Genomic DNA, 24806 nt, shown 5'->3' with positions numbered 1-24806 from the left:
ATTGTTCTCTGTTGTTGATGGCAAATGCATTTTTCAGCATTCAAATTGATAAAGACAGCCAATACTGGTTTGCGTACAATATGTTGACAATGTAATGATTTGTGCTCCAACTAAAGAACAATGTGAAAAGGATTCTGTGGCTCAAATTAAAACATCTAGCTGCAGAAGGACATAAGGCAAGCCTGAAAAGTTTAATTTTTAGGGCATGTGATCACAGCAGAGGGCAAATCCCTCTCCCCTAAGAGAGTAACGGCAGTTTTAAAATATTCCTAAACTGTTACAAAGAAACATGTGATGTCATTCCTGGGAATGTGCTCATATTGCAGATCATTTATTCCTAATTATGCTGTCCTCGAGGAGCCCCTCAGTGCAATCGCACACGGGCAAGGCCTACAAGCATATAGTAAGGTGACATGGACTGATGACGCAGAGAAAGCTTTCACTGACTTGAAACTGACCTTACAAACGACCCCTCGACTTTAGATGTAATGTAATGTTCTAAACCCAGCTACTCTTCTTCCAACAGAAGGAGATGATGAACAAAACAACTGTGTAGTAACAATAACCGAAGTTTGTTTCCCCAGACCAGACTTACAGGAAAACACTTTTAATAATGACCCAGTATCACAAGGTAATGCCGGAGTGGATGCAACAGCAAGAGCAACTGCTCGCCAGCCACTACCTGCTTCACACATTCTTTATCAGGTTGACTCAACAACCCCCACGGCTCACTTACAGGAACTCCCAACTTACAGGACCGTACCAGAACCTGATAACAACACACACAGCAGTAGAGGTCGCTGAAATGACAACGTGGATTCCAGTCACTGCAAGAGAGTTCCATGAACAGACCATCCATCTACTGTACACACACTGAATAAAGCCCGGCCTGTTTGGCCTTAGGGGAACTGTACTTTTCCTTCTATCAATAACTGTAATAGTTGTTTTCCCAATCATCTGAATATTGGGCCAGCTCCTCAGTCAGGTCTTTATGACCCCATTCAACGGAGGGTGACATAGGATTGTAAATCTACAGGTCAGGATGCCTGTGTCCACAGCAGCAGCAGTTTGCTTTCTTCAACAGTATTGTTGATGATGCATTAGGCTCCTTGTGAATTGATGTATTTGAATTTTTACGGTAGTTGTGCATTCTCTTATGTTGTCATAAATGACAAAAAGGAGGGAAATGTATTGAAAAAATTAACTAAGTGTGGTTAAAAATCTGATTGTCTGTTTAAAGGTTAAACATTTATGATGAACTTCCCTATTGTAATAGAGCAGTGAGCTATGAGGAATTTCTGGGGGTTTGAACAGGGTGTTACTTGGCATTGTTCAGCTGTTTGTCAGACAGCATGCAGATCATGTTCCGACATGAGATGGAGCACATACAGGAAGCTTCCACATCACTTCAGTTTTATCTGTAAACCTGCAACTCTAAAAGAAACTACAGTTTGTGATTACTCCTATGCAGGGTCACATAGCAGCTCGCAACCCTCTGCCTAGAAATAGGTGGTCAGGCATACGTAAATTAGTATGTGTACATGTGGCAATAGTTACATGTGGCTTTCTGAATCCTGGCTGTAGTTTGAAAACTGCCACAGTATTCTGGGTTTGTGTATGGACATTTTCACTCAGACAGTACAGCGTACCATCTGCTGTGACGATGTCAACCACAGTCATGTTATCATTTACATCAATCAGTCAGCTCACCCTGTGCTGATATGTTTGTTTGTAGCTGTCATTCAAACAATGTTATTCTCTCTCTCTCTCTCTCTCTCTCTCTCTCTCTCTCTCTCTCTCTCTCTCTCTCTCTCTCTCTGTGTGTGTGTCTAGATGTGTGTTTGTCGTGAGTGTGGTTTTAGGTTTGCTGGGCTTGGTGATGGTCTCTCTCCCACTAAATGGAACACGGACAACCAAACCTCTGAAGTGGCATGTGAGCAGTGTACATAGAAGGGTAAGAATTAGGATGGAGCTTTCACATTTACTACAAACTCTTTACTAACACACCTGAAAATGCATATCACATTACCATTCACATATGGTGGGCATGTGTGTGCCGCTGTAAGTAGGAGGCAGATTGATTATATCTGGTGGTAGGTTGACCATGGCATTGTTTCCAAACTTATCCGTTTCTGGCCGTCTAGACTAAAAAGAGACCAGTAGAGTTTTCACCGTTTTCTGTTTTAGGGGCTTGAAAACTGGAGTGTGGACAACAGGGGTTTCATTTTACAACCAAATCTTAGTGCGGTTTAAGCCCCTGTAAGAATGGCGGGCACAAAGCCTGTTTGGTATCATTAGAGAAGATGTTATAAATAATAAATGAATAATTAAATGTTTCTCCACAAATTAATCCACGTCCTTCAATTACTTATTTTGTTCCATTGAATTACTTAATGGACTCAAACTAACCATTCTGTCAGATGAAAATGTGAGGAGCTGGAACAGAATGATGGGTGGGTTTGTCTGGTGTGGTTGATTTGGGAAAACACAGCTTGAGCAGCATACTTACCATGTCACACTGTTAAAGGATAGCGTATTCAAAGAGCAGTGTGTGACAGTTTGACATTGATGACCGTAGTAAGTGATGCACCACACTTTCTACACAGGGCTAAGAGGTGGTTAAGTCTTTTGTTTGGCTTTTGTTCAAGGTAACCGATATGCTTTGTTCAACTTATTATGTTTTGAAATATTGTTTCTTGACTGGTTGTGCAGTGTTAATTTGACACTGTTGTTGGGCTGCAGGTTTTCAGCAAAGAGAATACACTGTCTTGGCAGGGTTCATTTTAATCCTTCACATATTTGACCAGTGGGATTTTATTTATTTATTGTTGCTTCTGACCAATATATTACATCCATGTCAACTAAAATTCACGTTCACATAGCAAGTACTTAATTACTAACATGGTTGATTAATATCAACGTTACTGTCTGTGAACTAAAATGACCTTTAGAAACCTGAGGTAAATTATTTGGATTATAAGTGCAAGATCTGTTGCAGTACAACAGTTTCTGGAGTTAGTCTCAGTGTAATTACATGTCATCATCTTAACCTCTGTCTTATTTGCAGCTGGTGCATGAGTACGTGCACAAAGTTCTGGAGGCGCAGTGTCGTCCCGGCAACACTCGGAAGAACTTGTTAACTCGACTCCCTGCTTCAGGCCATGTGACTCAGCCCTTCTTGTGGAAGGACATGCCCCTACCTGATCAGCTTTTCCTGTATCCACCTCCGTTTGGGTTAAAAGGTGTTCGCAGCAAAGTAGAGGATCTTCTGAAGCTGGTGAATACAACTTCTTTGTCTCTGTCTTTTGTCTTATCTAGTTTATATTTGATGATTATAGTCAGGGTATCCATAATTACTTAAAAGTACATTTTATGTTCCTGACCATGTGAATGGAGTTGGAGTAAATTCAAATGGAGATCCTGAAATTCACCAAAAGCTTTTCCTGTCATATATATATAGTTATTGATGATGTGTGATCCAGCCCGATTAATACAATCTGCAAATACTAATTTACTAATCCAAATATTCATAGCGGAATTATTGATACTGAGAAATTGCTTGAGTGGATTCACATTATTGATACATTTTAAATATGGCTATAAAAACAGTAATGTTTGATATATTAGATTACATTCTTACAAAGAGAGAAGAATTTACATTTTCCATTAATCTACAGAATGACTAATCTTAATTTAAAAATGAAACACGTCTTTATGTTTTATTTTAGTTTGGGTTGTAACAATATCCGATTTTGACTACATGATTAACCAAAGGATCCAAAATAACAATGCCATTGTGATACATATAGAAAACATTGACATATATCGGACAAATTTGTCTTTAAATTGTTTATTTAATTCAATTCAATTGTTTTGTATATTTTCAATTGTTTTGTATATTTTTTTAAAAGTAAATTACACAAAATACTAACGCCTACTACTTTGGAGTTTGACCCTGAAAGTTACAACATCAACAAAGAAAGAAATAGAAATGATTTAAGAGGCGTTGGATTATTTACACAATATTATCATATGTGTATAATTAACATCAGGGATTTCGTGATATATTGAAACACTTCAAATTTGAGTCATAATTCAATTTATAGATACCTTTAATCCTCACAGTTAAAGGTAATCTCAAGAGTGAACACACTCGCTGAGCATTTTATATGGAACACACTCATACTGTGCTTGGTCAGGCCTATGTTGTCAAAACAGCCTCAGTTCTTGGTGTAATGGATTCCTAAAGATGACATTGTTCATATATTATATAGCTGGACTTACCAGGTTATGGAAAATGATCTTAAATATTTTGTCACTGAGAGACTGATAAAGGATTGGAGCATCTAACTGTAATTTAAGTAAACATGGAGTTGTTGAGGCTAATTTACCTGAGGTAGGACAATAAAGGCATTCTGTTCTATTCTATCTGAAAGGTGATTTCTACATTGTACAGCCAACTAAAAGATCAAAAATAACATGAATAAATCATATTCATATAGTACATTTTAAAACACAGTTACAATATGCTTTACAAGTTTAAAATGAAAAATTGCATGCAAGCAATCGGAAAAGTTAAGAAAGCAAACAACATAAAACTATTCAAGGCAATTTGAAGATCGCACAGCATTAGAGAAAAAATCTATAAGAAATGTTATTGATGCGATAAGAGCAAAAACAATATCAAATAGAATAATTAGAAGAGAAGGTAAGATAATAGTTGGTAAGATCAGAACTATGTTTAAAGTTTTTAACGAAAGGTGAATCCCTGAGAAAGCACAACTATAAAAATATGTCTTCAAGAGAGGTCCAAAAGAGGATCAGGAGTTAGTTGTACATAGTCTCTTCTGGGTAAAAATAAAACAAAACATCAGTACGTTGTACATGTCAGTAAAGCACCTTTGGAGGCACAAATCTAATGTTTCTCTCTGTGTTTTTTCCTGAACAGCTGGAAAACTCTCACTCTGCTCAGCCATCAGATAAATGTCGGCACTGTTTGGTCGTGGGGAATGGAGGCATTCTCAGAGGCCTGGAGCTCGGCCGCCTGATAGACAGATTTGACACCATCATCAGGTTAGAAACATAAATACAATGATATGACTGTATTAAGGAGCAAGGACCAGAGGAGTGTTAATACTATAACCTGCTGAGTTAACAAAAACCTGCTTGACTAAAAAAAAAACATGCTGTGAATCCAAGTTTCAATTTGACTGTAGTGCCTTGAGTTCTGGTTATCTGTATTTATCACTGACACTTCCTGTCGTGCAGAATCAATAGAGCCACACGATAATAAATTACATTCAAAAGCAGCCTATCAATAACTCTGTGTGTCCCCGTCCTTCAGGTTAAACAGTGGTCCTCTGGGAGAGTTCAGTGTCGATGTTGGAAATCGAACCAGCATCAGAATGAGTTACCCAGAAAGCACGCCGCTCCGCTGGGTGGATACAGACCCTCACACTCTGTTTGTTGCTGTGGTGTATAAAAGTGTGGACATCAGCTGGTTGTCTGCTATGATCAACAAGCACACTGTGGTGAGTGGAGTGTGTGTCTGTTTGGACTCATTAGATCAATCTTGTCTATTAAATTGCTGAGCCTGTTGTGCAGCGTCAGTGTTGTTATTGTAGTGATGTTATTCAAATGATCAGAAACACAAAGTACATTTTTGGACCTTTGCATAAAGTGAGGTTCAGAGGTTGTTTTATAAAAGACTGTTTGCTGCAATAAAAAGTGGAGGTGACAACTTGTGCCCACTAAAGATGAGCTGTAAAGAACACTTACAATGTTAAACGTGAGCAAATAGGAGGGAAACAAAATCACCTCAATCTTGTATATATAGCTTTAGATTTAAATTGTTTCCATGTATTATATACACACAAAAGTGTTGCCAAATAAAGACAGAACTCATTTCTTAATAACCTTCAAAGACTAGACTCACCACCTCTATTCAGACCAACCTCTGTACTTTTATGTGATCTAGTAATTATTTATACAGACAAAGGTGGCTCAGTCTCCGAGACATGCCTGTGCTTTGTGTTGCAGTCTCTGTGGAACAGATTATTCTTCTGGCAGAAGGTTCCAAATCAAATCCCTCTTGAGCTGCGGAGGTTCAGACTTTTAAACCCACATGTCATCAGAGAGACGGCAATAGACCTGCTGAAGTACCCTCCACCCAGACCACGCCTGTGGGGCTGGGACCAGGTAACATACCAGGAAGGACGTCTGTCTGTCTGTGTCTCTGTCTCTAAGTCTCTCTTTTTGATATATTGAAATCATGAAGCAGACAAGAAGCTATATATCTTTAAGAGTGTTACTGATGGTTTTCTGTTTAAACACATGTAAACACACAGATGTAAGATTAAATAATAGAAAAACAGCCAATAAAAACTATGGCAATAATGTTTATGTATTTACTAACAGTGGGGGGGGGGGGGGGGGGTGTTTTTGTCTGCAGAATGTGCCGACCCTGGGTGTCTCTGCGCTGAACTTAGCCAGTCTGTTGTGCGATGAGGTCAGCCTGGCAGGCTTTGGCTACAACCTCTCCCAGCAGGCGGCGCCACTGCACTACTACGACCACCTGCCCATGAGTGCCATGCTGCACCAGAAGATGCACAACGTGGACAGAGAGACAGAGTTCCTGCAGAGACTTGTGAGAGAGGGAACCATCACTGACCTGACAGGCGGGATTCACTGCTCCTTCTGCTCGAGCTGACCTCTGAGTAAGAACGATTGCTTTTCAAGAACAGAGTGCATCCTGTCTGGATAAATACAAAGCATCGACAAGACCAACATATATGCGAGAAGGAAGGAAATAGATGAGAGGAAAAACTTAGCATAAAGTCTGAAATCTGTGGCAATTATTAATACCTACTGTGTGGGTCCTTGAGACACCTACTGTATCAGGAACTACCACAGAAGGATTTATAAATTTGTTATTTCTGTTTGTAAAGACCAAATGTTGTTTTTATCCAGCCTATTATCAATGTGCTTGTGTTGGGAGGGGCTGAGTTAATATGTTCATTATGTGCAGCTCTACAATGAAATAAGATTTTTACCCAAATACAAAATCAATATGTGGCAGTCAGTGTTAAAGATGCAGCGGCGTCCAAAAATACTTATGGTTTGTTGTAGTGGGTTAAAGACATCAGCTGAGTGGATGGTCCTCCATATGTGGCACTCAGGACGGATTTTAACACCAGGTCTGAACGGGGTCACCCACTACTGAATTTGGTACTTTTTTTTTTGTGTTTTTTACTACTTTTTTTGACACTTGCAACTTTATTTTGCCGTCTTCCAAAAAAGCTGGTCTGTGAGAGAAAAGATGAAGTTTATCTTTCATTTTTTTAATTGATGTATAGTTTGTATAATTTTCATTGTTTGTCGTTTAGTTGATGATATTTCAGCTGAACACATACTTATGTGATGACTTTTAAAATGCTTATGGATCCATGATTTATTCCTGAAGCTCTCAATTTCCTCATTGTCAGTTGACAACATGCAGCTCTTCATTTGGCTCCTTTTTCGAGCGAGATGGTCAGTTCTTGTTACAAGTGTCAAAGAGCAAATACAACTGACACCAGGACGGGAAAATTATCAAACAAATCAGATATAAAGATCTGTTTAAAGTTTAAAAGAAACTTAGTCTTCAATTAAATGGACAATTATGAGTCTGTGCGTGACCAGCAGAATGAAATGAATGCACCGATCTGCATGACGACACAAAAGCTCCAAGAAAGACAGAAGGTCTGCGATGCTGTGTTCTTTTTTTTCTACAATGTTTTTTCTGTTTTTGTGATTTTTCACCTCTTTCTATTAATTGCACTTATGTTGGATGTTGTTATTATTATCACTGCACATACACTGGAAATAAATGTATTCTAACACTGTGAGTAAATGGTTTACTTGTATCTGCATGGTTCATTTTCAATGTTTTTTTAATGTTATGTCTTTTATTCATCTCATTCCTTCTTTCCACCATATAATATAGCTCTCATTTTGCAGGAGTTGGTTTATTCTGTAAACTTTTATGTGTTGAATGTGCCACAAGAAATTCATGTACTGTAAGTGTAAAAGAGAGTCCACGTGGTTCAGGTCACAGACAGACTGTTCTTCATAGACAGAAAGCTGCCTGAAAGACGGCCGACCAGAAAACCACTGTAGAAACCTGGATCTGCGGATTGTACAGTGGGGGTGGGAATCTCAGGATGACTCACGATATTATATGATGAGCAATACATGGTCCACCATAAGATTAATATTATGTTACAGCAATTCTGTGATTGCAAGATGATCATAGAATAATACATAATGAAATCTGTCTAACTGAAGTAGAATACAAAATGCTACTAAGGAGATAAAGTCCAGGGTTTATGTATTTATTTACTGTAATTTGGTGTTAGTTTCACAGTTTGCCACAAACAAAAAGTGCATTTAGTTTTATCTTGGTGTTTCTTTAGTCTTTAACTAACAGGCTAATTTGTCAATGTTCACATCATATCTGATGAGTCAGGAGAAAGATTATAGACATATATTGTCTCAGTCCTTTAGAAGCTGCATTCAGTGTTGCCCTTATTCATAAAGTTATTGCTAAAATTCGTGTCAAGTTTTTAGGTGGAGCCATAATCGAATGCAAAATGATCAATCCATCACTTCTATGTAAATGCATGCTCCTGTTTATACCATGACTGGAAAACAAACATTTAAACTTCAAAATTGAGTGCAAAAGAAAATTTCTAAAATGCCTTAAAGACTACCTGGGAACATTTAAGTTGTTTTATAATTTAATTCAGATTCTTCAAAAAATTAAAGTGTATTTCTTATTATGTAGCTTAAGCGTCGTTTATTCCTTCGTCAGTTGAGCATCTGTGTAATGGGTACATTTTATTTTGAAACCGTTGAACCGGAAGTGGTGTATTTTTCTCTTAAGTGTAACCATCTGCGCGTGGTCGATATTGAAGGAGAAGCCGGGGAGAGCTGCAGTGAACAGGTGGGAAGTTTACGAATCACTTATTGTTCGGTTTTTAAACACAATGAGCTAAAGAATAGGTGCCATGGTACATGTTAAACCAAAATGTGCAAGTGTACTGTAAAAACAAATAACGGTATTGTATTGAGAGACCGGTCTTAGTTAAATGTGTCGTGTTAACGCAAAAACACGCGTACGAGTGACTGGAACATTCGGATATATTCCTAATTACGTACTTTTTAATTCGGTGCTGACTTTAATTATTACAGAAAGTGGCCTGTTCTTAAATACAACGCCAGTGATATTTGTTTGAATTCAATTCCGTTCACTTTGACCGTTAACTAGCTGCTTCTGCTCATGTTCCACATGTAATGTCTGTCAGTAGGTGATTAGCTTCCATTTAAATGGCTCCTGACAAGTTGTAGTTTTTATGAATGAGTTTCCTCTGAGATAACGTTTTGAATGGAGTTAGTCATTTACGTTACTTCCTCTGCGGTTTGTTTTGGTCACGGAGTCAATGGAAACAGCTTCAGCCACTACATGTGTGTGTGTGTGTGTGGCAGGTGGACACAGTGTACATGTGTGTCTTCAGACTCATGTACGTAGGAGCACACTGCAGGTTTTGAGGTCAAAGGTGACTTGCCTCTGATTGGCTCACATCCATGAACCCACCCTACTTTCATTGGGTGGACCTCCCCTCGAGTTTACACCCACCCCTCTGTCTTTCTCTGTGGTGGCGCTCGTTATTCATACCGGGACACTCCACATGCTCAAAGGGTTAAGAACGAGTCACGTGCTTCACATGCACGCAGAACAACGTGCATGCAACATAGGTGAAGATGTTCAATTGGGATTATTTAGTGGTTGTTTGCTGTTCCTATATAACATTTATGTCTGAGGCTTAAGCTCGACTTGCTTGACTCTCAGTTTGCTCAGAGGGAGGTAGTGCACGTGCATGAGCGTAACATGGAGTTGCAGAGTTTGCCAGCCTGAGCGGTGACATATTCTACATAAACTGGACTCATCATTTATTAGTATTTAAAGTGGGGTACTGAATTTGGTACTTGTATATGCACAATCCCCTGAGGGTTGTAGTATTCAGAAAGTACTATGTTTTGTAATAGAGTATTTACAGTATGTGAAAATACTTCCCTCAGGGGATTAAGAATGTACAAGCACTGAACTCAGTATGTCACATTTTCCGTCTGCGAAAAATACTCTCCTACTGGTAAATGCCTGTATTCAAGATGTACTCTTTGAAGTACTAGTATCAGTAACTGATGTACACTAAGCAAGCACTTTATTAGGAACACCATACTAAAGACATGGCTACACATACGCGTATGCTAAGGGAATATCAAAGGTCATAGTTCACCAATGTTGAACTACATGCTAAGCCACACTGTGGATTTGCTGCACCACAGGAAGCACACAGAAGGGAAGTGGACAGGAAGTGAAGGTTCGCCACTGATACATTCTGGTATGTGCGACCAGGCCCTACTACTGTGTAGTCCCCCCCTTGCTCTCAGAACTTTGTGCCATAGACCACTGGGTTGTTGGAAACTTTCCTCAGAGATTCTGCCCCATGTTGACATGACTGCATCACATAACGTCTGCTGCATGTTCGTGCTGTGGCAGTCATTGAAGTTCACTGAACTTCCTGTGATGTTCATGAAACCTGTTTGAGACTTTTACTTTGTGACATGGACCAAAATCCTCCTGGAACTTAGACGGCAAACTGTGGCCAGACAGAGTCAGTAACAAAACTCAGACTGTGGCATTCACATGATTATTGATTAGTATTAAGGGCTCAAAACGTGCCAAAGGTGGTATATGGGGGCGATTTATGGAGTTCCAGCCTTGAATGTTTTCCTCAAAAGCCCAGAATCGTTTTGGTTTTTAAAATAACTTTAAATGCATTATGTGTAATTTCCTATCAGTCCCTCTGAATGCAAATCAATGGACCTCTATTACTGAGGAAATGTCACCACCTAGGTCTGCCCAGACACTGTATATGAAGATGGACAACATGACTGCTTCCCAAAAGTGAAGCCAATGAGACATGATTGGTCAAGCTTGTGTCGACAGGACCTCGCACCAGAGAGAAGGAAGAGGGCACACTTGAAGCAGAGGCAAGGAACACAGAAAAGTGTGAAAGCAAGCCAGGAAGGAAAATGAGGGACAGAGCAAAGAGTAAAGGAGAGAACCTGTTCAGCAGGAGGGAAGCAGGTCTGGGTGACTTAAACCCAAATCTCCTCCAGTAGCTATTTGATTGGGAACATGAGACAAATTTATGAGACAACAGTGTTGATATTTATCTGAAATGGACCTACATTACTTATAATGCAGTTTGTTACAGTAGCCTAAATATGGTGCTTGATAATGGAGCTATGTCAGGCTCACTGAAACGAAGAAGCTGAACTGAAATGACCTAATGACACAAGATGTTTTTTTTTGTATTGCAGTGTCCATAATGACAAAATTGTTTTAGTGAATGCAAGACTGTGGTTCACATTTTGAGTTTGCATCATTTATTATTAACTCTTGTGAGATATTGGATCATTTTAGGTCTTGGGGCCCAAAAGCAGTTATATGATATTAATGATCCGACATATTGAAGTTATAAACACTAGACGTTTACATAGAGCTCTACAGGTCCTAAAAGATTCAGTAAAACTTGTATAATTACCTCTTCCAAGTAGTTATGTTTTCGCCCCCTGTCTTTATGTTTGTTGGTTGTTTTGTATGTTTGTTTGGAAGATTACACATGCAGCTCCAGGAATTATTTTTCAGTTTCTCAGGGAATAATTTATGGATCTGCATGAAAAAATTTGGCACATTTAAAGGACTGATATGTGTGAAATTTGGTGCGGCTTGATTGAATTTAGAGGGACTGTTGGGCCTTGGTGGAGGTTTGCACTCTGAATGCCATTCTGGTTTGTTGGTTTTAGATTCTTATTCTACTTCAGTTGTGCAAACTATCAAACACATTTTCTTCTTTTAAAACAGGAACATTGTTGAGATACAGTCAACCTGGTGGTGTTGGTGTCCCTGAGACTGTTTTCACTTTTGCCTGGTTGATAATCCAGACTAGCATAAAATATCCACAGACAATTGAATCAATCATTTTACTTTGTCACTCACTCACTCAGCTGATTGTGTAAAGTAAAGAAACAGCAGTGAGTTAAACAGATCGGCGCCATCTCTATTCTGGCGTTTTTCCTCCGATCAGCTTTTATCTGACTCTGTCTAATCATCTCAGCTGACCACACACGGGTCAGGACTCATAGGTCACTGGGGTAAAGGTGAGCCGAGCGAGCCACTGCTTTATCCTGCTGGCTTTTGCAGGGAAGCTGTATATCTGAGAGAGTCTCAGACACAAGATACTGATGTGTAAAGGGACAAATGTGTGTTCAGGCTCACTGCAGTTTTACTCTTTTAATAGTACTATATAGATAAATCCCAACCTCACAATAATGTGCTCCCTCAACCTTTACTGTCTCATTGATCTTGTCTTTGGATAGGGTAAACAATTGTTTACATCAAGTCTTTGAAACCGTCAGGCCGCCTGTCTTGCCACAACTAGCCAATCAGAGACCTCCCCGGAGCCAGTCTGACCTTTTGATTGGTGGTTTAGCAGAGGTTAACACATCACCTTGTAACAGAGTCAGTGGGAGTGTTTAGTGCCAGTAGTATATCAGTGCATCCTGTTGTAGCTGCAGTAAACCCGACGCTCACAAGGTCGCTCTTATTGGATGTTCAGCTGCAAAAGGAAAGCGGCTGTTTCACCTGGCTGCTCTCTGTTACAGGTGAGGAATATTGCAGGATGGATGAAGATTCATCTGTATGGTGCTCATAGAAAGTGGAAGTAGACTGAAGTTGACTTCTCTCCATGTAGTTTGTTGAAAGCTCTAGGCGCCAGGTCTAGTTCCATAAAGGTTTTTACAGCTGAGAGGTCTGAGAGGTTAGCTGTGTTACTTAGTTCTACTTCTTCTGTTACTGCTTGGAACTTGTGAAGTGTATTCAAGGTAAATGTGCAGTTATCTGTTGAGGTGGCTCAGTGACTGTGGAATTAGGGATTTGAGGCTGCATCATAACATCGAATAAATACCCACCTGACTGTAATAATATTGCTTCCTAATTTCCCCCCAAACTGAAAAAACATGAACCTTTCAGTCATGGTATGAATAGTTATTTTTGTTTTCTGCACAGACATTTATATGCTTAATGAATGAACAAACTAATAGATAACCTTAATTTTCAGTGCCTTTTTTTTACACGCATTGCAAACATGCACAGGCAATGTTGTATTTTTAACAGGCCCCTTTCATAAGATGGAAATGTTACTGTGCACTCACACTGTTATTTTACAGTTTAAAATGTCTTGGACTGCTTTTGTATTTGTTGTCTTTGACCAATTTTAAACTGTCTCAGATCAAGTATAAATATGTCTCCACATCATGCATTTTATCCATACCTGCCTAATGCCCATATGTGTAGAGTGTATCAACAGAAGGGGAGATGTCTCCCAAAAGGAGGCTTCAGTGTAGTGAAAATCAGCAGCCTTGGAACATGCTTCATAAAGAAGAAAATCTGTAGTCAGGTTATACAATATATTATGTCTTTTTACAGTAAAGGTGTCATGAAAATATATACGTTGTAGTGGTTTTTAATTACACTAACTCTAATCAGTCAAGAATAGGTTTTACATATTAATCACTATTTAAAGTCTATTCTCCCTTTTTTTTCTCATTTTAAATGATCTACCTGTTACAACATGTAATCAACATATCAGCCCCCATCAATCTGGCGAGAGTAGCCCTTCATCCCCGTCAGTCAGTCAGAGGATTGTTTGTGCTTGATCAGAGTTGTCTCAGTTTTATCTCCAACTCTTGGCCTAAGGTCATCGTCTCAGACTCTGTTTCTAATCTATTTATTCTTAAACACCTCTTCTCGCTCTCACTGTGTGTGTGTGTGTGTGTGTGTGTGTGTGTGTGTGTGTGTGTGTGTGTGTGTGTGTGTGTGTGTGTGTGTGTGTGTGTGTGTGTGTGTGTGTGTGTGTGTGTGTGTGTGTGTGTGTGTGTGTGTGTGTGTGTGTGTGTGTGATTATTCTGTGGTCTGAGTTGTATGTACTCAACGCTGGTGGTTGACCTTGAGTGTGCAGTGGAGTAATGAAATAAAGAAAGCATTAATATATTGATACTTTTCATTTAAACAAAGTGAGCTTGGAACTAAAAAGCTATTAGTTAGAACTGACTGACCATACATTTTTGGGGGCTTTTACGGTACAGATATTGGAAAGAAAAAAAACATTCCTAAATAGATATATCGGCCAACATATGTATAAAAAATATTAACTGCAAAAGGTGGTTATCAAACCCTATTTATATTTTTCCAGTTTAACCAATAACGTTATTGGAAATACATATAAACCACACATAACCAAATATATATAACTTGAATAAAACAAATAGTTGTTTACATAAAATACAAACATAAATGCACATTTTGTCTGACTTGTTTATTTTGTAAATTAAAAACTTGATATGGGCGGATATCTGCAAACATAAACGCTGATACCAATATGCCTGTGAAATGTTTGTAATGGCCAACCAATGTATAAGTAGGGCTTTAATATAAAGTAATGTATATTTCTCTTTACTGCCAATACGAGCATGCTGGCAGGGAGGTGTGTTGGTCTGTTGAAACACTTTTGTCCAGACGGAAATGTCTCAACAACCACTCAATGTAATGCCATGTGTCTGACGTTTGCAGTTCAGAGGGAAATATTTTGACTATATTATGCCAAAATCGATCTTAAAATAACTCAACTGACTTCTTGGTTTGCTGTGCAATTTGCTACAGAGAAGCATGGCCCTTATCATAGACTGTATATAAAGATGGACAACAAGGTCCCCACTTCCCCCCACTATCCAGAAATGAAGCCAAAATATCACGGATACGAACACTGCAATCTTGTGCATTTGAAGGGAAAACATGGGGCAATTGGGGGATGGAGCCATGGTAGCAAGGTCCCGCCAATATATGTGCTTGACCAATCGCAGTCTTAGTTGTCATTTCACCCCATTTTTATACCATCAAATAACTAAATAAATCAAGTGCACTTCAACTTGTATTTTGGTCCATGTCTCATTCACTAACATGGAGGAGGTGGGATTTATATCCAATACTGCAGCCAGCCACCAGGTGGCCGTCGGGGCACTTTCGCTTCACTTTTTGGGAGCTATCATGTCATATCTTTATCTACAGTTTATGATCCCTATGGTTTAAGTATTTATTTTTGCCATCGCAGCCAGGTAGAGCCATTAGCATGTCTGTAGTCTGTGTGTTGTGGAACCAATGAATGACCCGTCTTCTCCTCCTCACTCTAGGCCCTCTCCTGGCTTACATCCCTCCACACACTCCTTCACCTCAGGGCGTTCAGTGTAGCTCCACCTCCTCCTGAGGCCTGCAGAGGGTTTCGCTGATATCTAACACACCCTGCAGCCATTATTCCAGTGTGAAATTCACACACACACAAATCTACTACTCCAAGCAAACATACAAAAAGGCCCTTCCTCTTTAAATACACTCCCCAGTAGAATCATGCTGAGCCAGGAGATCTTCCAGAGGCTGAGGTTGCCAGATCTGGATGATGTTCGTCAGTACGTCAGAAGCGTCTCTACCCCCGTGCTTGTTAGTGTGGGGGCAGTTGCTGCTGCGACTGCATACTACCTGGCAACACGCCCCAAGGCACTCCCATCAGTCTGTGACCTCCACATGCAGTCAGTTGAGGTTCCGGTGAGTTTTAAGTGCTTCAGTCAAGTTTGACAAAGTTTGCTGGTTTAGACTCTTAGTTATACTGTTCAGCTCCAGGCACAATTAATACATAACTGAGCTGTTGTTAATGAAATGTCATTGAATATAAAGTGTATGGAAATTGATCGTGCCGTAACCAGATTTTATGCAGGATAGTGATACTGATGCTTTTTATGTCTTACAACATTACTACTATAATAAAGGCCTTAAGATTTCAGTTTTATGTCATCCATGCTTAATTGAAGCAGTTTTCTACAAAGAGCCAAATCTGCCAATGAATATTGTTTATAACCAACATTTGTGTCTTTCATCAGGGCGGAGATTTTGCACGCAGATCACCTCTTCTGAACGGAGCTGCTCACTTGTCTCATGTGTACGATGACGGCAGGACAATGTATGAGTTCTTCCTCAGAGGAGCCCGAGTCTCCAGTAAGTTACAAATAACATGATGTGATTTATTTAGACTTGCTACTGTCCAGAAAATATACAAATGTTTCCTTATACAAGGGGTTTAAAGTTAATGTGCTTAGTATAAGTTTTGAATTACATTGTTTACTTTATTTATTGTCATGGAGGCTGATTCTTTTTTGCCAAAAGTAGTGAACCTTTAGAGTCGGCAGCCATTACTGGTTACATCACGTCATCTTACCTCTAAAGTAAACATTGTAATACTTCTACACAGTATGTACTTTTCCCAGTCAGCCACAGAATATACACTAGAGGAGTGTGCAATGTGCACAACATGGGTGATATGTGTTAAGTTAAATGACTCTTTCTGTTTTTCATTGTCTTTTTTTCTTGTATTCTCTCTTCCCCCATCTGTGTCTCTCCTTTCATCCTCCAGATAATGGTGCCTGTCTGGGCTCCAGGAAACCAAAACAGCCCTATGAATGGATGTCATATGGAGAGGTAAGACTCAACAACAGCAGCTCGCCTTGTAAAAACAGTATGGCCTCCAGCTGGACCAGTTGACTGGAGCAGTTGACACATGGTGGTGGTACTGATAAAGCAGGTGGAAAGGTTTGCCTTTCACACATGCACAACGCAGCGGGAGGTTTTCTGCACAGAAAGACCCTGGCCAAACCGGTTTGCTGTGTGGCTAACCACCGTGCTGCCCTAACATGACCCCTGTTTGCTGTTATTGTATTTGAACTGTATTTCCTCTTACGTGAAAATATTGAAAAAGCCTTTTAGAATAATAAAAATAATTACTTTATTTGCATAGCACTTATCTAAACAAGGTTACAAAGTGTTTCACACAAAAAAATCCATCTCAAAAGACAAATTAACTAAAATAAAAGGCTATTCAGCTCAGTAACATAATAAGGTGTGTGTGTGCTCTCTCTCTCTCTTAGGTCAAGGAGCGAGCAGAGAATCTGGGTTCCGCATTTGTTCTCAAAGGACACTCCAAGACCACCGACCCCCACATCGGCATCTTCTCTCAGAACAGACCTGAGGTACACAAACGTTTGTACATCTATCTTAGTGAGGACACTCATTGATATAATGCATTCCCTAGCCCCTTGCCCTGACCTTAACCATCAAACCATAAATGCCTAAACCTACTTCCAACCCTAACCCTGAAAGCAAGTCAACCCTCAAACAGCCCATTAAAGATGGGCCAGAAAGTGAGGACCATGTGGCCAAAGTCCTCACTTTCCTAAAATGTCCTCTCTGTAGGTTCTAGACTCCAAATACTCCTCACAAAGATATCTGTAAAAGTACACGTACACACACACACACACACACTTGACACAGAATTAAAAAGTGCTTTTCTTCTATTTATCTTCATATCAGTGTTTTGTTATTGTAAATGTAACATCATATCATCTTCATTTGTGTGTGTGTTTTATGTGCGTGTGGTTTTAGTGGACCATCACTGAGCTGGCATGTTACACATATTCACTGGTGTCAGTCCCTCTGTACGACACCCTGGGAAGAGAGGCCATTGCCTACATTATGGACAAAGGTAAACCACAGTAACAACCACCTGAATACACATGCTTCCGTTTTCTTATGTGTCTCTTAGTGTAGGTTAAGAGCTGCTGGTGATTGTTCTACATGGGTTTGTTTTTCGTTTCTGCAGCGTCCATCTACACTATTGTGTGTGACGTGGTAGAAAAAGTCAACCTGGTACTTGACTGTGCCAAGAACAGGAAACACACTGTGAAAACCATCGTTCTAATGGAGACACCAAGTCCCGACCTGGTCAGCAGGGGGCGACAGGCTGGAATCCACATCCTCAGTCTGCAAGAGATGGAGGTCAGCAGGCAACTTCTGTCCCCACCCTTTGTCTTTGTTTATTCCTCATTCACTTCTTTTTTATGTTCATTTTTTTTCTTTTGTTCTACTGATTTTTATACGGAAGTGTTCTGCATTTTTGTTTACTCTAGAGTTCTTGTATTCATCCTGCCGGGGGTTTTCTTCTTAACTTAAGACCTTTTCTGTCTTTGCATTCATGTATAGTTATTGTTTTCTTTATTCTATATTTGTGTTTTTGTCCAGTTTTGATTTGTTGTTAATACTTCTGTAATGTTCTAGCTTTTTTCTTGCTAGTTTTCCTCTTGTGTTGGCTTCGTTCCTGCTCTTTAGTTAGATTTTCTTTTTTGCAGTTTTTATACTTTCTTTGTCCTTTTATATTCCATCTATATTGACTTAATTAACTAGAGTTTCCTGTTCTGCAGGCTATCGGGAAAGCCAATCATCACCAACCAGTGGTAAGTACTGTAAGCAGTGGGCTGTTAAAAGATCTCTATCTCTATCAATGATTAAGTTGTGTGTGATTTGGCACTGTTTGACCTTTTACACCACCATCCCTCCAGCCTCCGCAGCCTGACGACATGGCAGTCATCTGCTTTACCAGCGGAACAACAGGTGAGACACACATGGAGAAAAGCACCCATAATAAATGCCATTAGTTGTGTCAAGGTGTAGACGTTTTCCCACCAGGTAATAAACTCATGACAACACTGGTCTTACTGAGTGAAACCTGTAACTTAAGATTTCACTATGAGCAGCTTCATGCTTCTGCTGTAATCATGGAAAGTTTTTATTTTCTGCATCAGGCTTGGGTTGGGTTCAGACACAAAAAAAGGGAATGCCTATTGGGTTCGGGTCAGACTCTGCTGCTGCTCGGAGCTGACATTTTATAACTGCAGACTTAGTATTAATAATTAGTGACGTGGCTGCTGCCACTGATGCACAAAAATGTACCTATCAAGTTTTATGTCCATAAGAAATCAAACAGATGTTTGGCCGTTGGTCAACTGTATGTGCTAGAACACCAGTAACACTACACTACCGCAGCAATCCCAATGTCCATCAATACCTAAGAAATGTATACTTGCTCTCTAAAGGTGTGTTTGTACTTTCAGGAGATCCAAAGGGAGCTATGTTGACACACAGGAATATTGTGTCCAACTGCTCATCCTTCATCAAATTGACAGAGGTGAGAGAGGCTGATGAAACATGTAATGTGTTTAAGTTGCAATGAACAACAGTTACAATTGTCTGCTCTAACCTTTGGAATAGAAGCATTTTGAGATCAATTTAATCCAAAGGAGGAGGCAGGTTCCTTTCCTACCTCGTCCTCTCCTCCACAGCCTCCTCTTTAAGGAGGTGGAGGCTGAGGGAGAAACCACATTGTTTTGAGTATAAACATTTCTCCTGGTGTGATACTGCTCTGCTAGCAACTGCAAATGAATTGCCAGGAGTAACTCAGAATGGCCACCAGGACCACAAGATGGGTAGGAGAGTGAGTAAATGGAAAAAGTGAGGTTAGAGCAATTAGAGCAAGATGGAGCTGAGAGAATGAAAGTCAGACGGTGTGAGGGGAAAACCACCAACATGTCTTAGGATATAGAGTGAGGGGCTTTGATAAACTCTTTTGCTTTTCTCTCCAGTCATACTCTCAGACCACCTCGGAGGATGTGATGCTGTCTTTTCTGCCTCTGGCCCACATGTTTGAGAGGGTGGTGGAGGTACAAACATCATCACTGATGTCTTTCTCTCCCCGTCTGTTCTTGTGTGTATGTGTACCTGTGTGTCCATGTATTCCTTTGCATGTGTGTGAACATGTTTTAGAGTTGGTATCCTTTTAGTACCAGTAATGTCCACATATCCTTCCTGCCGTTGGCTCATATGTTTGAGAGAGTAGCACAGGTATGATCTCTTAGTTCCTTTTGTCACCCTTTGTTCGAGATAAATCTGTATTCCTACAACTTCTCTATAATCACTCACTCTTAACTTTCCTCTTCTGCATCTCTCATCACTCACTCCCTTTTTGCTGACAGGGAGTGATGTTAGTCCATGGAGCAAGGATCGGCTTTTTCCAGGGAGACATTCGTCGGCTGACAGACGACCTGAACACACTGAAACCGACTGTGTTCCCTGCGGTGCCCCGAGTCCTCAACAGAATGTATGATAAGGTAGGTGGACACACTGATGTAAGCACAAAAGGTTAAAGCCGTGCTCATGCTGCTGCTGAATGTCTGACATTGCTCATATTAACATTTTAAAACTAGCAATACTTGCATCACCTGACCTGCTTTTTGCACGAGTGCAGCAGAGACCTAAATGAGGATGATGATAATATAACTAATGCTGTTTCTTATAACTAAGCTGTGTGTGTCTGTGTGTTTGTAGATCTTTGGCCAGGCTAACACCTCTTTGGAGCGCTGGCTGCTGGGGTTTGCCTACAGGAGAAAGGAGGCAGAGCTGAAGAAAGGCATCGTGAGGAGAGACAGTATCTGGGATCGACTAATCTTCAGGAAGGTCCAGGTATACAGAACCAGCACATTTACAACTCCTGTTTGACACTGCACAGTTTAAACGCCTACATGTCCACGGGTGGATGATACAAGTTTCCAAAAAGTTATTAGATTTAGTTGATTATTGAAGTGGAGTCTGTTCCTTACTTGTAAGCCCTTTTACACTGTGATTTGTCCTTTTGTGAGAAAAATGTGGTAAAATGAATCTGAAGCGCTTGTCTCATACTGCATTGTGTGCATGAGTTGGAGGTTTTCATAGCATAAGATTTGTGCTGATGGTAACTCCAGCTGACGTTGTGACTCTGCTGTCATCTCTTCATCGTAAATGCAAGCATTAATGAAGTTTGCTGTCCTCTACAGGACAGCCTCGGTGGTCGCGTCCGTCTCATGTTCACAGGAGCCGCTCCCATCTCTCCTGTTGTTCTCACTTTCCTCAGAGCTGCAATAGGCTGTCAGGTAACAAACACACACTCAACGTCGAGTCCTTGTTTCACATGTTTTCTGTCATCTTTCCTGGAATTCTGTAACGTATCACAACATTCTGCCATCGAGTCTGTAATCAGGTCCACATCATTCTATGCTCCTCATTAGCTCTACACTGCAATATCTTCTGCTTGTTAAAGAATAATAATCATCTTAGTTTGTGCTCTCTTTCAGTTCTATGAAGGCTATGGACAAACCGAGTGCACTGCTGGGTGCACAATGAACATCCCAGGAGACTGGAGCGCAGGTAAGAGTATTTTTCTTTGTAAACCATGACACGTAAATTATTCAGCAGAACCAGAACTTAACTAAACCTCACGTCACTAGGCCATGTTGGAGCTCCTCTGCCCTGTAACTCAATCAAACTGGTGGATGTGCCCGAGATGAACTATCTGGCTGCAAACGGAGAGGGAGAGGTAAAGCACCATGACCAATGAGTCATCCCAGAGATGCTGTCTTTCACATATATATATGGTAATGTTTGTCGTTCACAACCGTGTTTCCATGTTGATTTCTAGGTGTGTGTGAAGGGTACAAACGTGTTCCTGGGCTATCTGAAGGACCCAGTGAAGACAGCAGAGACTATTGATGCAGATGGATGGGTTCACACAGGAGACGTTGGAAAATGGCTTCCAGTAAGTTCATGCAGTTTAGGTTCATACTCGTGTATTCTTTTATAACACCCTCACTTTTTTATACTCCACTCCAAACATACGTACACAAACCTTAATGAAAGCTCATTACATTTAGCTCGATTTTTAAGTTGTTTGATTCTCTGACAGCTTGTTGACATTTTGTATTTGTACAGACATTAATGCTTTGTGAATGTGTTCCCAGAATGGTACACTGAAGATTGTGGACAGGAAGAAGCACATCTTTAAGCTGGCACAGGGAGAGTACATTGCTCCTGAAAAGATCGAGACTATCTACCTGAGGAGTGATGCAGTGGCACAGGTCTTTGTGCATGGAGACAGCCTGCAGGTGGGTGGAGGACATTTTCGTGTGTGTGCGTGTGCGTGTGTGTGTGTGTGTCAAAGCTTTGTGGAATTATTTCTGTAACTTCAGAATTTGTCAGTGGAATGGGTGCATAAGCTCACACAGGCTAACCCACACTTTGACTTTCATATATTGTGTTTACCTCCAGGCATGTCTGGTAGCAGTGGTGGTCCCTGACCCTGACTTCCTATCTGGCTGGACCAAGAAGACACTGGGCCTGGAGGGCAACTACCAGGATCTATGTGGCAGAGCGGTAATACTGAGTAGAGTTTAATTCTAGTGTACAATGAATTCAAGCAGCAGACATATGTTTTCCTGTATCCACACTGTAAATCCATTTCTGTCTCTTCACAAACAACAGTGATTCCCAACAAGGGTCAAAAAGGCTACATGACACGTCTTGTGGTGAAAAAGTTGAACCTGGTTCAACTTCCCAGATCGTACCTCAGTCTTTAAGTGTTTTTTTTTTTTTTTTTTAGCCATGTCCTGCCACTGCATAATTATAACCACCGCTACTTCAGGATCAGGACAGACGCACAGGTCTTCTTTTACTGTGTCAGTTTCTGAGTGTCCTCCCTCCACTCTCCCACAGACCTGCGCTCACTTTACATTTTAACAATAAACACAGACACTAATCAGAAGTTATTAGGACCTGAACAGAACTGACGTTTACTTTGTGTTTGTAGATTCGCTTAAGAGTTTGAGACATGTATTTTAACACATGCACACTGTGCGCACATGGTGGATAATCTGCTACACACAACACAAGACATGAACAGCCAGGACATCAGGGTTTAAGTGACCGGAACGATCCGGATTGATGATCCGATGCCATTGATTGAAGTACACAAGGAAGTAAATACATGTGGTTATCAGATTTTGTGAGCGACAGAGACGAGCAGACACACACAATCACACACTGGTTTTTTTTTTTACTTCCTTGTTGCAGCAGAATAAGCGACGCCCCGTTTTATCAAGGAACATAAATATGAATTCATCAGGTTTTTATAAAGATCAGCTCTAGGTGTGAGTGATTAGAGAACATCAGAGGACCACTGTTGTAGTCTGATTTTAAATTGAAAACCTTATTTTGTAAATTACAGCACACTTGTAATAACAGTAACAGTCCAGAATACTTTTTTAAAGCACAAATCATGAGGTTAGTGAAGATGCACACCTCTAGTCTCACAGTGATAAAAAATGTATCATGTATAGAAATGAAATTCTTTGTATCGAGATGCATCGATAATCGTTTTGTAATTGAATCGTAGCCCTCTGAATTGAGAGGTGCCTAGAGATCCCTAGAGACAGTGACAATTCAATATGTCAATATATGAAGTAAATTGTTGTAAAAATGTCCACAGAGGAAAAATCTTGAAACTTTTTCTTTACCAAAAGAAACCTGAGAGCTGACTGCAAAAGTCAGTTGAAAGATAAATGAAAAAGAGCTTAGAACTGAACTAGTGTTGTGACTTGGGCCAGATTATCATGTACCATAGCCCATGTACTGCAGGTCGATTGAAAGAACTTGTGATATCATCATTATGAGTTCCTCCCTTTTTTTCCCCCATCTGCACAGGATGTGAAAGCAGCCATCTTGGAGGACATGGTGCGACTGGGAAAGGAAGGAGGCCTCAAGTCCTTTGAGCAGGTAAAACAATGGCTCATAACTCAGCTCAGAGTTGAAATATCTGTGTCTGTCTTTGTAGCATTCTTACAACCTTTGATCAGATATGAAATACTTTTCTGTGAGTGAAACATTATCCTGCTCTCCAACACAACCTGGCAACTTGTGTGTGTCCCTCAGGTGAGGGCCACCTACACCCACACCGAGCTGTTCTCAATCGAGAACGGCCTTCTCACTCCGACGATGAAGGCCAAGAGGAACGAACTGCAGCAACACTTCAGACCCCAGATAGAAGAGCTGTACGCTGGGATCACAATGTAGAAGGAGAGGGGAGACCACTGACACAAGAGCTCCTCCAAACATGTTTTCAGATGGACAGCAAAGAAAGAAGGGGGGTCGGAGAAGGACAAGGAGGAGGAAAAGCTGACGCACACAAGGAAGTAAAGGAAGAGCGTCATCCACCTGCTCAGTCCTCAGTAACAAGAGAAACAACAGGAAGAGGATGTCATGTAGCTTTTAATGAAACTTGATTCAGAGCATTCTGAACAAAAACGCACAAAACCTTTGAGGAACAGAGTAGATTTTATCTTTAAAATAAATGCGGCCACTGATTGAATGGTTTTGCCGAAGTTATGATCAGTTCTCGTCTCCAATGATGCATTTTAAAGGGAAACAGTTCTTCACTGTGGCATCAGATATCTCAGGAATTCTGTGGAATGAACCACACACAGCACCTCACACACACACACTTTCTAACTTAAAGGATGAAGAGGGAACACTTCACTGAGGGTCAGAGTGATGACTTATGTCACACAAACACCCTGACACATCACAACATGAACATTTCAGGGTTTTTGACAGTTATTGTCAGATTGTATTTCACTATGTAAATTTGTTCAATTGGAGTTGAAATCCACATTGGATACTTGGATTGTTTCTGTTGTGTTCTTTAGTATGAGCCATATTGAAACTGCACAAACAAACTTAGCTGTTCACAGGGACAGACACACTCAGGGCGATTTTTCTAATTTATCTATGTTTATAACAGGAACAGAGGAGATGTGTGGAGTCAGGAGTGTCATAGAAAAGAACAAAACTGAAAGAGAATAGGGAAATAAATATTAGGAATAATTAAAAGAAGTAAATAAAA

General features: G+C 40.3%; 2 protein-coding genes and 1 long non-coding RNA gene across 6 annotated transcripts in view; 2 read left to right on the top strand and 1 right to left on the bottom strand.

The window, feature by feature from the left end:
- Positions 1-10948, bottom strand: part of LOC117768961 — an 11672-nt gene extending 724 nt beyond the window's left edge. Inside the window, exons 1-2 of the long non-coding RNA XR_004615124.1 lie at positions 10937-10948; positions 10111-10114 (exon numbers count right to left, since the gene is read on the bottom strand). This is a non-coding gene — a long non-coding RNA (uncharacterized LOC117768961). The remainder of the gene's footprint in view (positions 1-10110; positions 10115-10936) is intronic.
- The window catches only part of st3gal5 (ST3 beta-galactoside alpha-2,3-sialyltransferase 5), a 27968-nt gene extending 5661 nt beyond the window's left edge, over positions 1-22307 (top strand). For both annotated transcript variants that reach the window (XM_034597476.1, XM_034597475.1), the window contains exons 3-9: positions 1834-1954; positions 3068-3277; positions 4949-5073; positions 5345-5531; positions 6040-6198; positions 6452-6847; positions 22297-22307. In XM_034597476.1, coding sequence (XP_034453367.1) covers positions 1834-1954; positions 3068-3277; positions 4949-5073; positions 5345-5531; positions 6040-6198; positions 6452-6709 — 1060 coding nt within the window. In that variant the 3' untranslated portion in view covers positions 6710-6847; positions 22297-22307. The remainder of the gene's footprint in view (positions 1-1833; positions 1955-3067; positions 3278-4948; positions 5074-5344; positions 5532-6039; positions 6199-6451; positions 6848-22296) is intronic.
- On the top strand, positions 8114-24806 carry LOC117768944 (long-chain-fatty-acid--CoA ligase 1-like). 3 transcript variants are annotated; one of them, XM_034597459.1, is made up of 23 exons: positions 8114-8983; positions 12487-12703; positions 12735-12771; positions 15355-15763; positions 16096-16210; positions 16626-16690; positions 17137-17238; positions 17651-17750; positions 17868-18043; positions 18466-18498; positions 18604-18655; positions 19156-19229; positions 19865-19942; positions 20074-20208; positions 20426-20560; positions 20911-21006; positions 21208-21280; positions 21361-21449; positions 21552-21668; positions 21871-22014; positions 22178-22282; positions 23609-23680; positions 23837-24806. In XM_034597459.1, exons 4-23 carry the CDS (start codon positions 15569-15571, stop codon positions 23975-23977), a joined length of 2097 nt encoding a protein of 698 aa, XP_034453350.1. In that variant the 5' UTR covers positions 8114-8983; positions 12487-12703; positions 12735-12771; positions 15355-15568; the 3' UTR covers positions 23978-24806. The 3 variants fall into 3 exon arrangements, with proteins under 3 accessions (XP_034453350.1, XP_034453352.1, XP_034453351.1); XM_034597461.1 differs by lacking the exon at positions 19865-19942 and adding an exon at positions 19684-19761; XM_034597460.1 differs by lacking the exons at positions 12487-12703; positions 12735-12771.

This window comes from Hippoglossus hippoglossus, chromosome 10, assembly GCF_009819705.1.
Source record: "Hippoglossus hippoglossus isolate fHipHip1 chromosome 10, fHipHip1.pri, whole genome shotgun sequence".
In the NCBI taxonomy this organism is placed as follows: domain Eukaryota; kingdom Metazoa; phylum Chordata; class Actinopteri; order Pleuronectiformes; family Pleuronectidae; genus Hippoglossus; species Hippoglossus hippoglossus.
The sequence above is the reverse complement of the archived record's forward strand: the minus strand, read 5'-3'. Positions and strand labels throughout refer to the sequence as shown.